Below are 20,073 nucleotides of genomic sequence, written 5' to 3' on the forward strand. Positions count from 1 at the left end.
ACCAGCGTCACCCGTAACGGTTATACAGTGATCAGTGGTGAAAGGGTTACCTAGGGGGCAATCAAGGGGTTAAAACATTTATTAGGTAGTATATGGAGGTCCCTGTCGCTATAAAACGCTGACGGCAAACCTAAATATTTACCTCCCTAACTAGCGTCACCAGCAACACTAATACAGCAATCAGAAAAATGATCGCTTAGCAACACTGGTGACGGGGGGTGATCAAGGGGTTAAAACTTTATTAGGGGGGGTTAGGGGGGTATCCTAGACCTACAGGGGGCTAATACTCACTGCCCTACCACTTCTTTTTCTTTTTTTTTTTTTTAAAATGGCACTTTTCTTACAAACCAATGAGCTTAAAACAAAAGAAAATATATATAATATATATATATTTTTGCACGGATGCAGGTGTTAAGTCAAATGCCCCCTAAAAGAAAACAAAAAAAAATAAAAACAAAAAAACGGCTGCAAAATGCAGAAAAACCACATTTAGGCTCTATTACATTTACAAATACATACATAAATATATTACATACACCGGCAAACCAAAAAGAAAGCGGGTATAAGTTTTACACTAAGGATGTGTTTTGTAGATTCTTCCCGCACAGACGTTTTGGCTGATCACAGTGGTATCTTCCATAAAGTATTCAGAACTAATGGTGGCGTCCAGGAATGGGCTTCTAGCGTCATCTTCCTCGAGGGCGGCGGCGGTGGGACACCTCAGTTTGTCCAGTAGGGAGAACTGGTGTAGGCGGTCTTGTTGGCCTGAGTCTTCTGCTGCATGGAGTTGGGCTGACTGCGCTGGCCGGAGCCACCCTGTCCATCCTGCTGGAGGTGGTGATGGAGCAGCTGGGAGTGAGGTTGCTGATGAGCAGGTAGAATATGAAGGAAGGGAGCTGGGGCGTAGCCGGCAGCAGCACCTGGGTTCAGGGGCCCCGTTGAGCCAAGGGCAGAGGGGAGGCTGAAGGGCGGTGGTGTAGCCGCATGGAATCCCTGCTTGTCAAATGTCTGAGTCTTGTTGTAGACTGATCCGCTGATGTCAGGCACGCCTGTGTTACTGGAGCTCACTGACACTCCTTTTCCTGGACCAATACCAGCAGACTTGCTTTGTGCTTGAGCCGAGCCGCTGTATCCTCCTTTGCTGTAATCTGCAGCTGTCGTCCCCTGGGCTAGGTCATCGTAGCCTATGGGAAAAGAGACTGCACCATAGCTGTGTTGCCCATACCCTCCGGCCTGCTGGAAGGGAGTGGACGCCGTGTTTAAGTTTACTCCGTGGGTTTTGGCTGATGCAGGAGGTACAAACATGGTGGGGCCATACTGGAAAGCGCTCGGTACACCTGGCATCCCGGCGTAGTAAGGCAAGCCTGTGTAGCTATAGCCGGGCGGCAGGGTTGGGTTTAGGAACGGCTGCTGAGCTGTATGGTGAGTCTGTGTCTGATTCTGCTGTGGTTGTGCCAACGTCGTGGCAGGGGTCGGAGACGCAGAATCGGCACGGCCAAACTTTGCTACATCACCTGAGTATGGGTTGCTTGCAAGTCCTCCATCTCGGCCTGTCAGCGTTGCTGGCGCAGGAAACGTGATCCCATAGTAATCCATCGGTAATCTGGACTGAAGCATCTGGAGATCATCATAGCCATATATTGGGTACGCAGGCAGGAGGCCTCCAGGTCCAACAATGTACTGGTTGTGCAAGAGAGGAGGGACACCCTGTGGGAGGTTTGGAGGTGCTTTTCCTGAAGATACTAATGGAGCAGTCCGAGTGGTGGCAGCAACAGTGGCAGGCACACTTACACTGGGAACGCTCAGGCCTAAACTGTTAGTAGTATTCATACTGCTGGCCATACTGACAACCGAAGAGGTGGTGCTTGTGGCTGACGTTGGCGCTGTTGAGAAGGTTGTGCTAGGCTGGAGCGTGACCGTGCTCTCCACACTTGTGTGCGTATGGGAAGCTGCTGAGGACAGTACTGATGCTGCAGGAAGGCTGTTCTGGTGCCCAGACAAAGTGCTGTTTAGCTGTGAAAGGGAGCTATTTGAGAGGTCACTGGGCTGCGGCAAGTTAGACAGCGACACAGCTGACGTGTGCTGAGATACAGGAGGAAGGAGAGATGATGTGGTGGAGGGAGGACTGGACAGAGACCCTACAGACGTCAGGCTCTGGGAATTCTCAGACTTCGCCGATGGGACGGAAGGAGTGGTGTTCAAAGACACTTGTGCCCGAATTCCATTGTGTCCATTCGTGACTGGAACCACTTCGGTGGCTGTCATGGAGCTTTGGTAACCTATTCTGCTGTGCACAGACGTCTGGTCGTAGGAGGAAGATGAGGAGATGGTGACTGGACTGGCACTCTGTGAGGAGCTGTTGTGGCTAGAAGTTGTGATGACAGATGCCGTATAGCTTGGCTCCTGCACAGTACTGGATATTGGCAGCGAGGTGTTCAGAGATTCACTTATTGTTTTGGAATACAAGTTACTGGGTGTCTGGCTTCCATTGTCAGGACTTGTGTTTGAACCAAACTCTGGTAATGATGGCTCTGAACCAAATTCCATGACTCCAAACTGCACGTTTAATCCAGTGACATCAGCCGATCCTGGTATCTCTACTGCAGATGCAGGAATCTTTAAAGTAGGAGGTATCCTCCGTTTCTGCGGTTTGATGTGTTTCTGCTGATGGGTCTGCTGGGCGGCCATGGCCTGGGAGTCCAGCGACAGACTGGGCAGCTGCAGCATTTTGCCCACAGAGGTAGAGCTGTCCACCGGAGACGTCTCGCGCAGCTTCACCTGTGAAGAGAAGGTCTCCAGTCCGGGAGGCGGTACAGGCACTGGCTGCATCTGGTGCTGCTGTCGCTGGGCGAGCTGGCTGAGCACAGGCGAGGGCTCTGGCTGGGATTTGAAATCGAACTGACTGAGGACAGATGACTGCGGTGCTGAAGGCTTAATGTCCCAGGAAGAGGAAGGTGTTGCGTTACTGCCGCTTTGCTGAGAATTTTGGGTAGAGAATTGCCCCAATCCAGGACTCTTCAGCTGTTCCAATATTTGGGAACCAGCGGAATTTGTCAGTTTTGATGTTCCAAGCTCACCAAAGCCAGACCCGAGCACAGAAGACAGGCTCTGAGGAGTGTAGCTGTTAACTGCGCTGGTGCTGCTGGCCGTGGATGTTATCTGAGAGCTATGCTGAGAGTTTGTGAACACCAGGGCCTGACCAAAGTTCTGCTGCGATGTCGACTCAAAACCAGCAGATTCTGTTTCAGTGCTGTTTGTCTGTGGCTTCTGGAGGAGGGCTACCAAGTCAATGCTCTGTCCTGGGGTGATGTGATTCTCTGTAGGGACAGAGGATGCAGTAAAGACCTTTGTTTCAGAAAGATCTTCATTCCAGTCCTCTGCTGTCCATTCCTCAATAGAATTCCTCCACGTACCAGTACCATCATGACCGTCGGTCTGGCCCGTCTCCCACATGTCCGATTTTACTCCAAACCCATCATTGGCGCTGGGCTCCGTGTAATCTGCAGGATTGAATGTCCCCATGCCTTGCGCAGAAAACCTTCCTGCCCCTCTGCCTCGTCCACGGCCCCCAAATCCTCTTCCACGTCCGCGTCTACCACGATCAGAAGGTCTGTCCCCAGGACCACTGTCCACTCCATTTTCTTCTACTCTAAACTCTCTTCCCCGACTCCCTCCTCGGCCTCGTCTGTTGGATGTTCCTCTACCACGGCTCACTTCTCTGTCCCCTCTCTTCTCTCTGTTTTCTTTGTTTTCTGAACCTTCTTTGCCGATTTTCTTTTTGCCCCCAACAGTCTCCCAGGAAGTCGTGTCGGAGTTTCCTTCCAGCAGTATATTGATGGCTCTGTTTACATCCCCGTTGCAGTCGTGGAGCGCCACAAGACACTCATCCTGGTTCTTTCCTGTCACTTCCATTAGCTGTTTCACTTTATCTTCAAAATCTGCATCATTTTTATCGTAGATCATCTGTGCGAGGCGGATCTGCTCAGCTGTTGCCTGTTTCTGTGGTTGTGTCTGTGGAGTTGAAATCTGTGTTTTTTCCCGAGTGCCCTGGGTACGTTCATTTCCCACCGAAGTCATCATATACAGTATATACAAAACAATGTACAAAATAGAAAATCCTATGATCTCCTATTACGGGAGATCACAAGCGATTTCAGCTCTATACCCAGCCAGGGCCTTTGATGGACACAGCAACAGCATCTTCACGAGCTTTCCTGGATCAGACAGCAGCACTGCAGCACAATGCGCCTCACAAAGCAGCAGCAGCAGCGGGCGCCGTCACGTGACTCCTCCCCTCCCCCGGCCGCGCGGACATCTTCCCGGCGTGACGTCAGCGGAACGCCACACCCGTCTGCCCCCCGCCCGCAACAAAAACATCCCCTTCTGCCCTACCACTTCTAACTGTCACAAACTGACACCATGCAGTAATCAGGAAAAAAACAAAAAAAAAAACAGCTTGGTGTCAGTTTGTGACGGGGGGGGGGGGGGTGATTGAGGGGGGATCGGGGGGCGATCAGGGGTGTTTAGTGTGCCTGGCATGTTCTACTGTGTTGTGTAGTGTTTTACACTTACTCAGATGTCTTCTCTCCTCGGCGTCGGAACGGAAACTGCCAAGCCGAGGAGAGATGACATCACATCCTCTGCCTGTGTGTACTATACACAGGCAGGGGATGTTTCTCATTGGCTGGGAGCGATCGCGAGGGGGGGGCCACGATCGGATGGCCTCCCCCTCATCTCTGATCGCTCCTAGACAAATGCCGACCGCCGCTGGCACCGGGGGGGGTCCGATCGGACCCCCCGCCCGCGGGAAGGCAATCACGTACCAGGTACGTGATTTTGCCTGCCCGTGCCGCTCTGTTCACGTATATATGCGTGAGGCGGTCGGCAAGTGGTTAAGGAAATCAAAGAGACCAAATAGCATTCTTTTGACATCTTTATTTAATCTCATGTTGCAAAGTCACACAACTAAAACCTCCTCCATGGTGGATGCATTATATTACTACAAAGGTGCATGTACAGTCGCAGAAACCTGGGATTGAACCAGAGACCTTTAGACCTTCAGTCTAACGCTCTCCCAACTGAGCTATTTCAGCTTCTAATGCACCTTTGGATGGGGGAAGGGGAAGGGGAAGGGGGGAAGCATGTCTTTGGAGTGTGGGAGGAGACCGGAGTAACCGGAGGAAAACCACGCAGGCACAGAGAGAACATGCAAACTCCAGGCAGATGGTGTTATAGTCGGAATTTGAACCAGCGACCCTTTTTGCTGCTAGGTGAAAGTGCTAACCACTACACCACTGTGCTGCCCGTATACAAAAAGCACACGAGTATATTAAAAGCACACAAATATAAGAAAAGCACACTAATATTACAAAAGCACACGAATATAACAAAAGCACACAAATATAAGAAAAACCACACTAATATAAGAAAAGCACACGGAAAAAAACTGGCCCATGTTGGAAAAAATTGAACATTTGGCTCTATGATGTTGTTATGAGCCTCCTCATAATACATGGGCCAGGGTCCTGACTCTCTGATGGTAGACATATGTTGCGCAAATATTGCTGCGCCTCTGGCTCTATGACATTGCTATGAGCCTCTTCATGGTACATTGGCCAGGGTGTGAAGAGATTCTCCTGGTTGTCCGCTGATGGGAAAAAGTCCTGTGGGTGCAGCATCCGACCATTTGCTCTGCCAATTGTTACAAAGCCTCCTTATAATGGTTCTCAATTGCAGTCGGTACTGGTCCATGGTTGTTCGGTGGTAATGGTGGAAACCAGTCTATTGGTGCAACCTTCTGACTCTCACTCTCGTCACTACAGTCAATGCTCTTCCAGTCGTTTATGAGCCTCCTAATTGTACATCTGCATCTGTGTCTGTAGTTGTCAATGGTTGCCCAGTATTGGCCACGAAGAGGACTTCAATGACAGCTGCTTCTGGCTCTTATTCTCGTTGTTGCAGTTAATCCAATTCCGATTCTTCTTCGGCTTTATTGTTTTTTTGCGAGCCTCTTTGTAGGGCATTGGCATTGGACTCAGCTGCTCCTGGTTCTTTGGTGATGATGGCGAAAAAAAGTCCATTGGTTAAATCATCAAACTGTCACGCATGTATGAAAAGCCAGTGAAATACTCCTGGTGCTCTGGTGATTTTGGAGCCTCCTGGTCCATGCAGTTAATACATTCATTCAAATGCATGCTGTTATTTGATGGTTGCAGACAAATCTAGAAAGAGAAAAAAGGTATTAATCACAGTTTCTAAATGATACAGAAAATGGTAACAACCACCCTAGCTCCCTCTAGTGGTCAGAAGACATACACAATAATCATCAATAATAAACAGAAATAATTCAGACCAGGTCATATGATTGTGTAGTGATCACAAATTCATAAAAATATAAAAAATATGTCTTAGATGGTGAAGAGCCTGCCACTGAAAATCTCCCCTTCCCTGTGGTTGGAGTTCAATAAATGTATACTTACTGGTCCAGATTCAGAGGGTGTGCGAGACATTCTTCCCTCTACCTCCGCCCAGTTGATGGTCTTGAAGAACGGGTGGCTCCTGATGTCACAGACTTGTTGTTTTCGTCCATCTTGGTCTTTCCACAGAAGCTGTAAAGAATAATGAGACACTGAAAAAGCAATAACAATATCTGAGCAATAGAGAAGCTGAGGCTTTATGTAAACTTACCCTTGTTAAGAGGTTACGGAGGTTATGGTTCATGCCCCTCGGATACTGGGGATTCATTTCAATAATTTTTTTCCGTATTTGTTCTTCATTGTCCTTTACTGCGATAAATGGATGTTTGCCAAGCGCCATCATGTATATTATTATTCCAAGGGAGAAATAGTCAACCATGGTGAAATAATCAATTTTTTGCAAGATCTGTATAAACATAAGAGAAAGAGGGATTAGCACTTTGACAGACCAGGCAGAGGACAGAGATGACAACATAGTGACATATGTGATGTATGAAGCTCGTGGAGGACTAAAATTGCCGTGAAAAGGTATAAAACTGAGGCGGAGCTTGTGAATATTAGAGGTGGGGCTTAAAGGGGATGTATAGTCAAAACTCTTTTTTTTACATTTTACATGGAATATAAAGAGGTTAAACACTCTAGGGCTTTGCCTAGCAGTGCCCTTTAATTGCCCCTTTTAAAGTAGGTGGATGAAGGTATACTGACCCCAATAGCTTAACGTTAATAAACGCTCCCCATGTTAAAGAGAAGAAGGGAAAAAGCAGGTCAGCAGTTACTGGAGATTTTACCCCATTTGTATGTGTGAATCGGGCCAGATAGATGAATCAATCTACACTCGGCCTCAATGCCCCCTACCAAGAATCTCCAACACTGCTCCAGGTCTCAGAATTCCCCACCTTTTGTTGGGGGTAATGTTCTGGCCTGGAAACCCACTGAAAGCAACCGGGGCACCAGTGGAGACATTCTCCATTTAGTGTAAGTGGACCACCCCTTTATCTCTTCTCTATATCCATTCATAATAATTGGTATATCTTGATGAATGTTATAATTAAGTCTGATATAAGGCGCATACTTACTTCTGGGGCCATGTAGTTTGGTGTGCCCATACGTCCTTTAATTCTCTTAGACTCGGTGACTCCCTTCGCTGACAATCCAAAATCCGCAATTCTGGCGTGGCCAGCGTTGTCTAAGAGGATGTTTCCCGGCTTCAGATCTCTGTGAACGATCTCTTTGGCGTGCAGGAATTGCAGGCCGCAAATAATTTCCGCTGTTAAGTTTCTGGTGGAGAAAGTGATTTATGGATTAGCATCAAAAATCATAACAGACCAGTTAATGGTAAAGATGAAGTGACTTCTCCCTATAGTACATAGGGGTATAGATGGACGGGATCAGCTGGAGGGGCCTGGCTAGATCACTGCCTGTCCTCAGTGGTCAGCCTCCCCGACTCCAAAGTGACACCGACATCAAACTTACCTTACGGTCTTCAGAGGAAGTGGAGCTGAAGATCTTATCAGGGCATTGAGGTCTCCTCCGCTCAGATACTCCATAACAAAGGCCAGATGATTCTGTGAAAATAAGAAAAACAGGTTACATTATAGACATTGATGATTTCACATTGTGGAGGAATATATGAAGACATGCACACCAACAGAGAGTGCAGTGTGGCATCTTTACTAAGTGCTTTCTGGGGCAATTCTGAAAAACCAGGCAGAGAAGAAGCATAGGCCTCCATCACTGGAATATCTTTATCACCATACCAGTCTGGATGTTAGGGTGGCCCAATGACTTCCATATTTTGGTTCGCCATCCTGGAAAATGCATGTAGATCAGGAGTTCTGACTTCTCCTGTCTTGCTAGTTTAGACTTGTTCTGGTTCATTGACTCAAAGATTTGAGGCCAGAGACAGCCAGGCAGCTAGCAATGTCTAAAGTCAGTAATGGCGGCCTCTCAGTATATGGTTTCTTGAAGGAAAGCCTCTATTCTGTACAGTTTGTGTCACCGAGCTCCAGCCTTGTAGGAAGCACTCTACAGTTCTTCTCTCACTTTTACTGCGTTCCGCTGATTTACAGCCATAGCCCTCAGAAGAACCTGATGTGGGACACAAGTGAAGCTCTCTTTTGCCTCCTCCAATTTGGCACTTAGTGCCTGAAGGACTAGAAGGTCTGAACACTGTCATCTCATGGGGCAGAGGGATCCTTGGCCTTGTGTAAGTTTTGACTCCCAAAAAAGTCACCATTTGCATAACTATTGTAGCGGGTCTGGAGCAATAGTGGAGCGCAGTACAGGGAAGAGAAGAAGAAATTGGGAGATGAAAAGACTTACCTTTGTCTGGAATGACCCATATATATGGGTGATGTATGGGCACTCTCTGCCTTCTTCCAGAATGCATCTTTCAGCGAGGGCAATGCTGGGTCCAGATTTCAGTAGCTGTCTCTTATCAACGAACTTCACCGCCAGCTTTTGGTTAGTGGCGAGATGGGTGGCCAACATCACTTTCCCGAAGCTCCCCCTTCCAAGTACCTTGTGGAAGGTGAAGCTTTCCATATATAGTTTCTTGACACTGCTGGATGGGATATCACTGCTGGATGGAACCAGTGTTTTTTCCACCCTCCACGGTGTCTGAAGTGACCAGACTTTGCTGGTCCTCCATTGCTGTGTCCAGTTTAAATTTTATACTCTCACTGGTGGTAGTAGCCACTTTGTGGTCCTCCACAGTCAAATCCGGTGTTGTTGGCTCTCTGTCACTGGTGGATTGAACCAGTGCAGTTTGCTCCCCCTCATTGGTGGATGGGGTGACTGCACTTTGTTGGTCCTCCAGAGTCATATACAGAGTTGTTGGCTTTCTGTCACTGGTGGATGGAACCAGTGCAGTTTGCTCCCCCTCATTGGTGAATGAATGAATGAATGAATGATTTGTAAAGCGCAGCAAATGCGAACTGAATCGCCTCAAGGCGCTGAGATACATTCTCTGTTGTCAGCTTGTTAGAAGAGGAAGGTCTTTAGTTTTTTCCTGAAGGCCTGGTGGTTTTCTTCCATGCGGATGTTGGTTGGAAGAGCATTCCATAGTCGGGGTCCTTGGACTGCGAATCTTCGTTCTCCCTTTGCTTTGTAGCGGTATTTGGGAATGATAAGGAGGTTTTGGTTGGCTGATCGAAGACCGCGATTCGGTGTGTAGTGTTTTATTTTCTCCCGGAGATATAGCGGAGCATTTCCTTGTATACATTTGTGGGTGAGGCAGAGGGTCTTGAATGTGATCCGATTCTTCACGGTTAGCCAGTGTAGGCTCTTTAGGGCTGGGGAGATGGATTCCCAGGGTTTTTTTCCTGTTAACAATCTTGCCGCCGTGTTTTGGATGAGTTGCAAGCGCGCAAGCTGATATTGGGGTAGTCCTACGTAGAGCGAATTTGCGTAGTCGAGTCGGGAATTGATGATTGTTCCCACAACTGCCGCTTTGTCCTCTTCTGGGATGAAGGGGATTAGTCTGCGTAGCTGGCGGAGGAGATGGTGGGATCCGCTCACCACTGATCCTATTTGTGCATCCATTGTCATTCCTGAGTCAAAAATGACTCCGAGGCTCTTGGCTTTGGTGCTTGGAGAGATGGTCTGTCCGAGGATGGTGGGTGGTGTCCACGGAGTCTTTATTGTGGAATTTTTGTTAGCTTGTAGGAGAAGAAGTTCTGTTTTTGAACCGTTGAGTTTGAGGGAGCTACTGGTCATCCAGTCATCTATTAAAGTGAGGCATTTCTGTAATTGCTGATGAAGGTCTTTTTGTCCGTTGATGCGAAGGTAGAGTTGGGTGTCGTCAGCGTATGAGTGGAAGCAGAGATTGGTTTTCCTGATGATATTGAGAAGTGGGGGGATGTAGATGTTGAATAGTATTGGTGACAAGGGTGAGCCTTGAGGGACTCCACAGGAGACTGCCCGGGTTTCCGAGGTGAATGTTCCTAGTTTCACTGTCTGGGAGCGATTCTCTAAGAAGGATGTAAACCATTTTAGAGCAGAATCTGTAGCTCCTGCAACTTCAGCGAGGCGGACAAGTAAAGTATTGTGGTCCACTGTATCGAATGCTGCGCTGAGGTCTAACAGTACCAGGAGACTCGGTTCTCTGTCATCTGCTGCTTCAAGGGCGTTGTCCCATATCTTCAGAAGTGCTGTTTCTGTGCCATGGCCTGGGCGAAAGCCTGATTGCAGAGGGTCCAGGAGTTGGTGTGAATCCAGGTGGTGTTGTAGCTGCTGTACTACTGCTTTCTCTATAATCTTGGAGATGGTGTTGAGGCTGGTTATTGGTCTGCGGCAGTTAGGGTCCTTGGGGTCGAGATTGGGTTTCTTTAGCAGGGGTTTGACCATGCCTTGCTTGAGGGAGGTTGGCACAGTCCCTTCTTTGAATGATTGATTTATGAGATGTGTTAGGGTAGGGGCCAAGATGTCAGCACATTCTTTAAAAAGTTTAGTGGGGATGATGTCGTTAGGTGATGTGCTGTCTCGAAGGCTTCTGATGATGTTTTTAGTCATGTCCGTGGTGATTGGGGACAAAAAGAAATTTGGCGGTTGAGTGAAGTTCGTAACGCTATCCTCTTTTTGCTTTGGTTTGGTTGTTATTTTTTGATGGATTGATTTCCGAATGAAGTCGATTTTGTCGATGAAGAAGTCTGATAACTCATTGCAGAATTCTTGAGTATCGTTTGATGGGGGCTCTAAGCAGGTCGGGTTCATTGACTGACCAACTATTTTGAAGAGTTCACGTGGGCGGTTTAAGGCAGATGAGATGGTGTCTGAGAAATGTTCTTTTTTTGGCTTTGAAGATTGCCTTGTGGTATTTCACAGTGCGTGTTTTGTAGTTAGCATGGTTTTCCTTGGTGGGATTTCTTCTCCATGCTTTCTCAGCTCTTCTACGTTCTTGCTTGAGTAGGGTGAGAGTACCATTAAACCAAATGGAGTTTTTTTTGCGGATAAGTGTTCTGCGTTTTGTCGCCACGGAGTCTGCTGTTTGTAGTAATACATTGTTTAGGAAGTTGAGTGTTTGTTCAGTTGAGAGGTTTGAGTTTGGCAAAAGAATTTTGCTTGATAATGTAGTTTTGAAGAGATCAGAGTGAAGTTTCTTCTGAGATCTATTCCAGTGTGTTGCTGTTGCGTGTTTCTGTTTTTGGAGGATGCCGTTAGTGGTGATTATAAATTTAATAGCATGGTGGTCCGTCCATGGTAGTGGAGTGTTGTCAAGTACTTTGATGTCCATATTCTGTTTGAAGATGAGATCTAAAGTGTGTCCTGACCCATGGGTGGGAGAAATTATCAGTTGTTGAAGGCCAAGTTCTTCCATTTGGTTGACGCAGGCGGTTGCGATGGAGTCTTGGGCAGGATTTGACCACAGGTTAAAATCCCCAAGTACCAGAAGGTTTTTGGTTTTCAAGGTGTGTATTGAGAAGAATTCAGTGAGCGGCGTAAGGAGATTGGTCTTTGGTCCTGGTGGTCTGTAGCATAGTAGTATGTGAATGGTGTCCTGAGGTGTTGTTTGAAGATGCAGTGAGAGTGTTTCCATGAAAGGCACTGGGTTCTGTAAATTTGGTTTGGTGAACCCAAGATGTGATTTGAAAAATCACTGCTAGGCCTCCTCCTTTTTTTCCGATTCTATGCTCGGTTAGGATACTGTAGTTCTCGGGCACCAGTTCAGTTAGGATGGTGTTGCAGTCAGGTGTTAGCCAGCTTTCTGTAATGAAGAGGCAATCAATGTTATTTTCGATGACGAAGTCGTGGATTTCCAGCCTGTGCTTGACTGCAGATCTGGTGTTGATCAGGGCGCATGCTAGTTGTTGCGGTTGGATCGGTGTCTCACTGCATTTCCTGGTTGATTGAGGGTTGGTCCTTAGTAATTGTTCTTTTTTTAGTCTTTTTTGAGTGGCGGTTGGTAAAGTTACGGCAGTGTTTCTCAGCCTGTGGAGGGTGTCTGCTGTGTATTTGAAGTTGCACATGATGAGGAAGACGGCGTTGCTTGTAGGAAGGGTGATCTGATGGTGGTACTGATGTGGTGGTGATGCACTTGCAGGTGGATGGAGGGGTCCGATGACTACCCACTGCTACTGGAGTGGTGTGGTGACGGGCTGGAGTTGGTGCGGAGGTACTTGAGGAGGTGCGGCTACCTACCCCCCTGTCGTTGATCCAGAGGAAGGCGAAAAACCCCTAGCTGTGAGTGCCAATGGTGCAGCAGAGGAAAAAATTCCTTCCTGACCCCCCCAAGGGGCGATCGGGAATCCCTGGATCAACTGCTAACCTACCCCTGTGCTTACCTGAATGGATAGTCCAGCGGACGAAGGGAGGGGGATCTGATGCTACTTACAGGTAGGTGGTGCGGTGGCTGCGTCTACGATGATACAAGTTGAGTAGCCTCCGGTGAATAACCAGAGCCCCTGCGGTGAGGTCCAGTAGTCGCAGGATGGGCGATTTCAAGTGTGGAGGGGCCCATGCTCTGTAGGACAATAATGGGAGGGGGTGTGGGTAGCTGGCTGCTGGAACTAGGTCGCAGCCGTGGTCTGTCCCACCGAATCTAGTGGCTAGAATGAGGTGGTTAGACCGCGGCTGCGGTGGTGTCCCGGGGGGGGGCGGGGCGGGTGACTGGAAGGAGGGACCTTGGATTGCGGGTCACTCAGGGGTGATGCGGCTGGACGCTAGTGGCCACAGGAGTGGGGGTGTCCTGGGATGCTGCACCGGGGTCCTCAGTAGCTGCACCGTAGGCCTGAGTGTGCCAATATGGCCGCCGGCTGGTGGATGGGGTGACTGCACTTTGTTGGTCCTCCACGGTCATAGCCGGTGTTGTTGGCTTTTTGTCACTGGTGGATGGAACCAGTGCAGTTTGCTCCCCCTCATTGGTAGATGGGGTGACTGCACTTTGTTGGTCCTCCACGGTCATATCCAGTGTTGTTGGCTCTCTGTCACTGGTGGATGGAACCAGTTGGTTGTTCTCCCCCTCCAGAGTGGAAGTGGTGACACTGGGAGATGGTGGATCATCTTCTCCTAGAAAGAGGAAAAAAAATATTTTAGTTCCTTCTGTTTTATAATATACAAATCTGTGGACATTTAAATATATTTTCTTATTGTGCATTTATAGCTTCTATATACCCATGGACAATATTGTCGTTGTCTAAACTACCCCCCCCCCCCCCAGGAGTTTATTCTCAGCCCCAATGACATCCCTAACACCAAGAGATACTAATCCTAATGTGGTATCTCACTGCGCTGAGATCTCTGTGCCAAAGACCATTGATCTGCTACGGGGGAGGGCCATATTGGTTCATTATGTATGCAGGCTGTACTACCTGTTTAGTAGTGCTTGTTCTGTAATGATGCTTCCTCTCAAGTTCATCATTCTGCTAAATCCTAAATAATAATGATCCCGGTATTCTGTATTTATTATGTATATTATTACAATAGATATGCAGCAAGGGTGCGGTCTGAACTTTTCTCATGCTCTACAGTCATATACAGTATATACAGTATCTCACAAAAGTGAGTACACCCTTCACATTTTTGTAAATATTTGATTCTATCTTTTCATTCTTTTCATGTGACAACATTGAAGAAATGATACTTTGCTACAATGTAAAGTAGTGAGTGTACAGCTTGTATAACAGTGTAAATTTGCTGTCGCCTCAAAATAACTCAGCACACAGCACTTATCCAATGCCCAGGGTAGATTAGCTAATTGAGCATCTAGGACATGCTCGATATATCACCACCCTGGACTTTACGAAGGGGTATTGGCAAATACCATTTACAGATTGTGCTAAAGAGAAGACAGCATTTTCTACTCCTGATGGGCACTGGCAGTATAGGAGGATGTCATTTGGCCTACATGGGACACCGGACACTTTTCAGCGGATGATGGATCATGTTCTTAAACCCCACCGAGCCTATGCATCGGCATATTTAAATGACGTGGTCATTTTTAGTGCAGACTGGGAGAGCCACTTACCTAAAGTGCAGGCTGTTATTAATGCCCTCTGTGTTGTGTGTCTTACTACTAATCCTAAGAAGTGTGCTGTGGGAGTAGAGGAGGCCCAATATTTGGGGTACATTATTGGCAGCGGGATATTAAAACCCCAGATAACAAAAATCCATGCCATCCAAAGTTGGCCAAGACCCCTCAATAAAAAACAGGTAAGGGTTAATAGGCAACTATAGAAGGTTTTTCCCCAAATTTCCTATATTGGCTGCTCCCCTTATAGATTTTATCAAGGGGGGGAAGTCCTCAGTGGTAACTTGGACCCCAGAAACTGAGAAAGCTTTGCAGGACCTAAAGACAGCCCTGTGTAATAGCCCTGTCTTAATTACCCCAAATTTTACACAGGAATTTGTGGAGCAGACAGATGCATCAGAAGTGGGTTTAGGTGCAGTGTTGTCCCAAGTGGTAAATGGGGAGGAACACCCCATAGCATTCCTAAGCAGAAAATTGACCCCCGCTGAAAAAAGATACGCTATTGTAAAACGAAAATGTTTAGCCATTAAATGGGCTCAGGAGAGTTTAAAATACTCTCTGTTAGCGCGGCAGTTTAGGCTCTTAACTGACCATGCACCTCTCAAATGGCTCAAGATAAGGAGAAAAATTAGTTACCAGATGGTTCTTGGCTCTACAGAATTTCAAATTTATAGTAAAACATAGACCAGGTAGCCAGCAAGCTAATGCTGATGTTTACAGCTTGTTAGCCCAAGGTGCTCAACCCCCCGAGTTTGAGCAGAGGGGGATATGTAGCGGGGTGCCTGTGAAACAGGTTCAAATGGCAGTAAAAGTGATTGATGAGATAAATGTTCCTCCACGGATTCTTCGTTTTGCAACGAAAAACGAAGAATCTGGCAGAAGTATTTATTAAAAAGCCAGTGCTCTTAAGGGGACAGTACACTAAAATGTATGTATATGTATAAAATGGATTTGAAAAAATTTTCAATAAATATGTGCTATTCCACGCTACCCCTGAGGAAGTCACGTGACTGTGACGACACGCACTGGGTGGAGTCGGGTGATGTTGCCAAAACTGGAAGTGATGTGGGAGCAGAGAGCTCCGCTGCTAGTATTACAAGCTGTGTTTTTTACTTTTTATTAAGTTTAATAATTTTTTAATAAACGCCTATTGGTTTTAATATGCTACACTATGAGGTTACCCTGTGTTACATGAGTTTACCTGCAGTGCCGGTACCACAGATTTAAAGGGCCATACACTCACATTTGTGGGAGTAGCCTGTGACATCTAGGATGATAAGGGAACAAAAGGAGGATTGCAGAGGAGTCTGTCTTTGTACCCCAATGTGGGGAAAGCGTGGTTTGACCTGGGAATAAAGAAAAAAAGGAGAGAAACTGCGCTAAGGTAAAAAAAAACCTGTACCCAAACACAAAACGTGCTAATGAAATAATATATAAAATCATGAAAGCAGCAATTCTTCTGCACAACAAAATACAGTGTTTGAAAAATATAAAATAACCTAACACCAAAACAAAAATTGAAACAATAGTGAATTCAATGGATGATTATATGAATAAAAACATATCATAAAGTGTTCAAAAACCTAGGGTGACCATATCACCCGTGAACTAAAATGAATAGTTTATAAAGTGATAAAAAAGTCCATCCATGAAGTGTATGATCTTCAATATTGTGGAGAAAACTTGTGCCCAATCCGCCACCAAAAATTAGAGAGTTGCCGCTTACCAGAAACCCATGATCCCCCATTACCACCAACGAATCCAGGTTTTGGCCTCATCTGTTATGCCCTGGAGGGCATTTCCCATTACAGGCTTCCCCTGATCCTCTGTAGTGGGGGATCATGGGTTTCTGGTAAGCGGCAACCCTCTAATTTTTGGTGGCAGATTGGGCACAAATTTTCTTCACAATATTGAAGATCATACACTTCATGGATGGACTTTTTTATCACTTTATAAATTATTCATTTTAGTTCACGGTGATATGGTCATCCTAAGTTTTTGGACACTTTATGATATATTCTTATTCAAATAAACATCTTTTGAATTCACTATTGTTTCAATTTTTGTTTTGGTGTTAGGTTATTGTCTAATATTTTTGTCCACATCATATGGTTAAACACACATGGTGACACGTACCTTGAAGGTGAGCCTGACGTGCAGAGGGAGACCTCTCGTATGGCTCTGGTTCCGGGATCACTGGAGTGGGAACAGTGATCCTCGGAGCACAGCGGAGTGGGAGAGCCTGCAGGGTCCGCTTGACTGAAGATGAAGTCAGCTTGGCAGAGACAGGAACAGGCTTGATTGCTGCGGATGCAGGAACACTGAGAAGTAGCAGGCAGGTGCGCACAGATGCAGGACTGTAGGCAGATGCACTCGGATGCAGGACTTGTAGGCAGATGCACACGGATACAGGACTTGTAGGCAGATGCACACGGATGCAGGACTTGTAGGCAAGCGCGCACTGGCGCAGGACAGCAGACAGAAGCAGAGTCAGACAAGCCAGGTCACAGCAGCGGATCAATCAGACAGAAGCAGCAGGCAAAGAATGGTCAAGTCCAGGCAGAATCGGCAAAAGGAGATCAAACAAACAGGAACACAGAGAAGGTCAAAGGCAAGCCAAGGGGTCAGGACTGGAGACAGCAGCCAGGTCAGGAGAAGCTGGGTAACACTGGAGCAGATGCGGGTTCAGGATCGGTTACAGGATGAGCTGCAGATCAGACAGCAAGGATGCATTCTGAAGAGGCCCCTTTTAAGGATTACTGAGCCCCAAAGCTGTGTTACTGTGCGCGCGTGGCCATGCACATTGGCGCGCGTCTATTCACTGCTGAATGCCTATGGACTGGAACACGTCCCAATGGACCCATGCGCCCGCGGCCAGTTGCAGAGTCATGCGCAGTACGTCCATGACACATGGACATATCATCATCAACATTGGGTTAGTGTATGTGTGTGCAATCATTCCATGTAATGTTTAGCGCGATTCTACTTTTTTTCTATTGACCTGAGAATGACAGGTCAAACTTGGAGGTGAGCACATTGAAGAACGGTGGTGGGAGTCACTTGTATGATCTTTAAGGATTGGTACCAAGTGTGGATCACTATATGAACTTTATCACTAAATGCATGAAAAAATGACATTTGAAGAATTTTCTGTGTTTCTGCATTTGAAGGTACAATTTTTTAATTATTTCTTATTTTATTCACTGTTATCACCAATTAAAGATAAAGGAACAATATGAAGTGTTGTATATGTATTTAAGGCACTGTAGGCATAGGAATATTCACAATGTTATATACTGGATGTTTATTTAATTGATGCACATAATAGGGGGATAGGCGCAACAATATTAATTTGTACAATTATTTGTATAACTTTTATAATTTTAATCCTCAGCTCTAGGGCTAGTAGAACTCATATTTGGGGTGGTCATGTGTCCAAGGGCAACCAATCAATGACTTTATCTGACCACGCTTCTTGTGTATTGACAGCAGCCACGTGTCCCTGTTCCCCATCTCAACAGCTGAATTCTGGGAGCAGAATCTACAGATCAGGATGACAGGGGTATAATAAAATTTGTAGGTAATTGAGACTTTTGATCTACTTTAAATAAGCTAGTACTAGCCTGGGTGCAAGTGGCATTTGCAAAATGGCCATATGGCTAGTTAAAACATTCCATAATAATCCTACATAAAAAATTTATGGTAAAAACCATCCCGGAGCTATTCTTCCTTACTCAGATTGAGAAACCTAGTTGTATAATGACCACGTATGCCACTGTGTATGGGGAAATATTTCAATGGGCTCCTGTAACTCCAGGTTGGATATGACAGATTTTTCAAATTTCATCACATGCATGAGTTGCCCTATAAAATGTATGTAAACCCCAAATCTATTTTTACGTGTTCTTGATATGTCCCACTGTATATAGTTTTCCTAAACAAACCAATTTTTGGGAATCAGGGGCAAAATTCCTGACCTAGAGTTGTAGCCAATAGCAAAACTGTGGCATTGCCTCACAATTAGCATCCCTATTGTCAGCCTGCCATATGTGCTTTAACATCCTCTTGAAAGCATTCACATGGTAGACTGACAACACTGCTAATTGAGAAGCGGTGACTTGGCTCTGTTAGCCTATAACAGGAAATGCTGTTACTGTCAGGATCTCAAGATAAAAGAATATGCAAAAGATTCACAAAAAAGAATTTGCTTAGGAAAGCAATATGCAGTCAGACATGATGCCTATGATAGTAAAGCTAGGATTTAGAGTTTATAGTAAAGCTAGATTTAGAGTTTACATACACTTTAATTATCTATGCATAGGTCAAGTGCCGGATCATAATGCACATGACCATTTTAGCCATATGAAATAGCATTAAGGTTTTAGAATTAAATTATAAAGATTTTTTTTTCAGAAATATCTATCTGCCATCTGCTTGGGATGACAAAGCTGAGTGGGACTTTGACACATTCCCTATATTTGCTGGTAGTGTTACAGTCTTGTTTGGTTTCTCTTTCATGCAGTAATACTAGTTTAGCGCTCTGCTTCACCACGTCCACAGCAGAGTTTGTGTAAATTTAAATGACTGTGAAGTCTACAGAGAGCAAAGAAGTAATTTCATTGCCCTCCAGAGCATTTCCAGAAATGGGGCATTTGTCAATGTCTTGTACCTGCAAAACTAGAGTGAAAATGCTGAACGTAATCTTCTAAGTAGCCGTGCATGAAACAATGGAGGCCCATCATCTTGGGTTTAGATCATGGATGTCTGTATCACTGGAATCAGTGCAATTTGTTACTTTAATTTGGTTGCAAATCTGCTGAAATGGCTTCTTTCTCAATTAAATGAAATCAAGACACATATGTTCTAAAAAAGACTATGTACATATTTCATTTATAAGATGTTTTATTACTGTTTGGGGAGCAGGAAAATGCCAGTAAAATATGTTAATAGCTATTTATCTCTCAGTTTTTAATTCTTGATGTTTGGCCAATGTTCTAAGCCTGTAACAGCAATAAAAGCCTTTCAAAGACATCACTTTGCTTGCCAGTGTGCTGAACATAGCTGGCCACTGCATGCACATAGGCTCATGTATCTTAAAGCGTAACTCCAAACAAAACTTTTTTTTTACCTTTGAATGAACAAATGATTTTGGGGGAAGGCTTAGAACCTTGGTCAAATATTTCTTGCTGTTTGTGAGCCTATTAGTAGGGTGTCTAAAGCCAGATATCAGATTCATACTTTCATCTTCAGCTGTGTTCCAATGTAGGTTTAAAGGTGTTTGATGGCTGTCGAAACACATAGATGAGTTATACTTTAAGGAAAACCTGTCATATTTTGCAACCTGACACAAACCTGGCACTCCCGTAAGCTGCCATTGCCTTACTCCCAGTACTAGGTCTAGGTCTGCATGATGGCATGCTTGTCCCAGAAATCCTGGTCCTTTTGTCAGTTAGATAGTAGTGGTTAGTTGAGAGCCTCAGTGGTATAGAAGTATCTATTTTTTAAATTTTGCTAGTGTAACCACCTGAAATGTAATTTCATTAAAAAAAAAATATGCTGAAACCTGAAATTAGGTTTGCCACAGTAATGCTAACAACAAGCAAAAGGGAGAGGTACTTAGAAGATGTTACA

At 45.7% G+C, this 20,073-nt stretch overlaps 1 protein-coding gene and 1 pseudogene across 1 annotated transcript; both read right to left on the reverse strand.

Moving 5' to 3' along the window:
- Positions 1–473: 473 nt before the first annotated feature.
- LOC141105943 (ubiquitin-associated protein 2 pseudogene) lies at positions 474–4,353 on the reverse strand (annotated as a pseudogene).
- Positions 4,354–6,083: 1,730 nt separating this feature from the next.
- LOC141106686 (protein kinase C delta type-like) lies at positions 6,084–9,020 on the reverse strand. The gene is made up of 6 exons (XM_073597625.1): positions 8,799–9,020; positions 7,950–8,041; positions 7,553–7,754; positions 6,688–6,882; positions 6,480–6,608; positions 6,084–6,221 (listed from the first exon to the last, which is right to left on the reverse strand). The coding sequence occupies exons 1-6, from the start codon at positions 9,018–9,020 to the stop codon at positions 6,084–6,086; spliced, it is 978 nt and encodes a 325-aa protein (XP_073453726.1).
- Between the last annotated feature and the right edge of the window lie 11,053 nt (positions 9,021–20,073).

The sequence above is a fragment of the Aquarana catesbeiana genome, linkage group LG08, assembly GCF_042186555.1.
Source record: "Aquarana catesbeiana isolate 2022-GZ linkage group LG08, ASM4218655v1, whole genome shotgun sequence".
Classification (NCBI taxonomy): Eukaryota; Metazoa; Chordata; class Amphibia; order Anura; family Ranidae; genus Aquarana; species Aquarana catesbeiana.

Excerpts from the sequence above, each read along its gene's own strand:
- LOC141106686 (XM_073597625.1), bottom strand. The coding sequence starts at position 9,020 with ATGGAAAGCTTCACCTTCCACAAGGTACTTGGAAGGGGGAGCTTCGGG. Across the intron at positions 6,883-7,552 it reads CAAACTACATGGCCCCAGAA|ATCTTGCAAAAAATTGATTA; the intron begins GTAAGTATGCGC and ends ATGTTTATACAG. Across the intron at positions 6,609-6,687 it reads TCCGTAACCTCTTAACAAGG|CTTCTGTGGAAAGACCAAGA; the intron begins GTAAGTTTACAT and ends TATTCTTTACAG.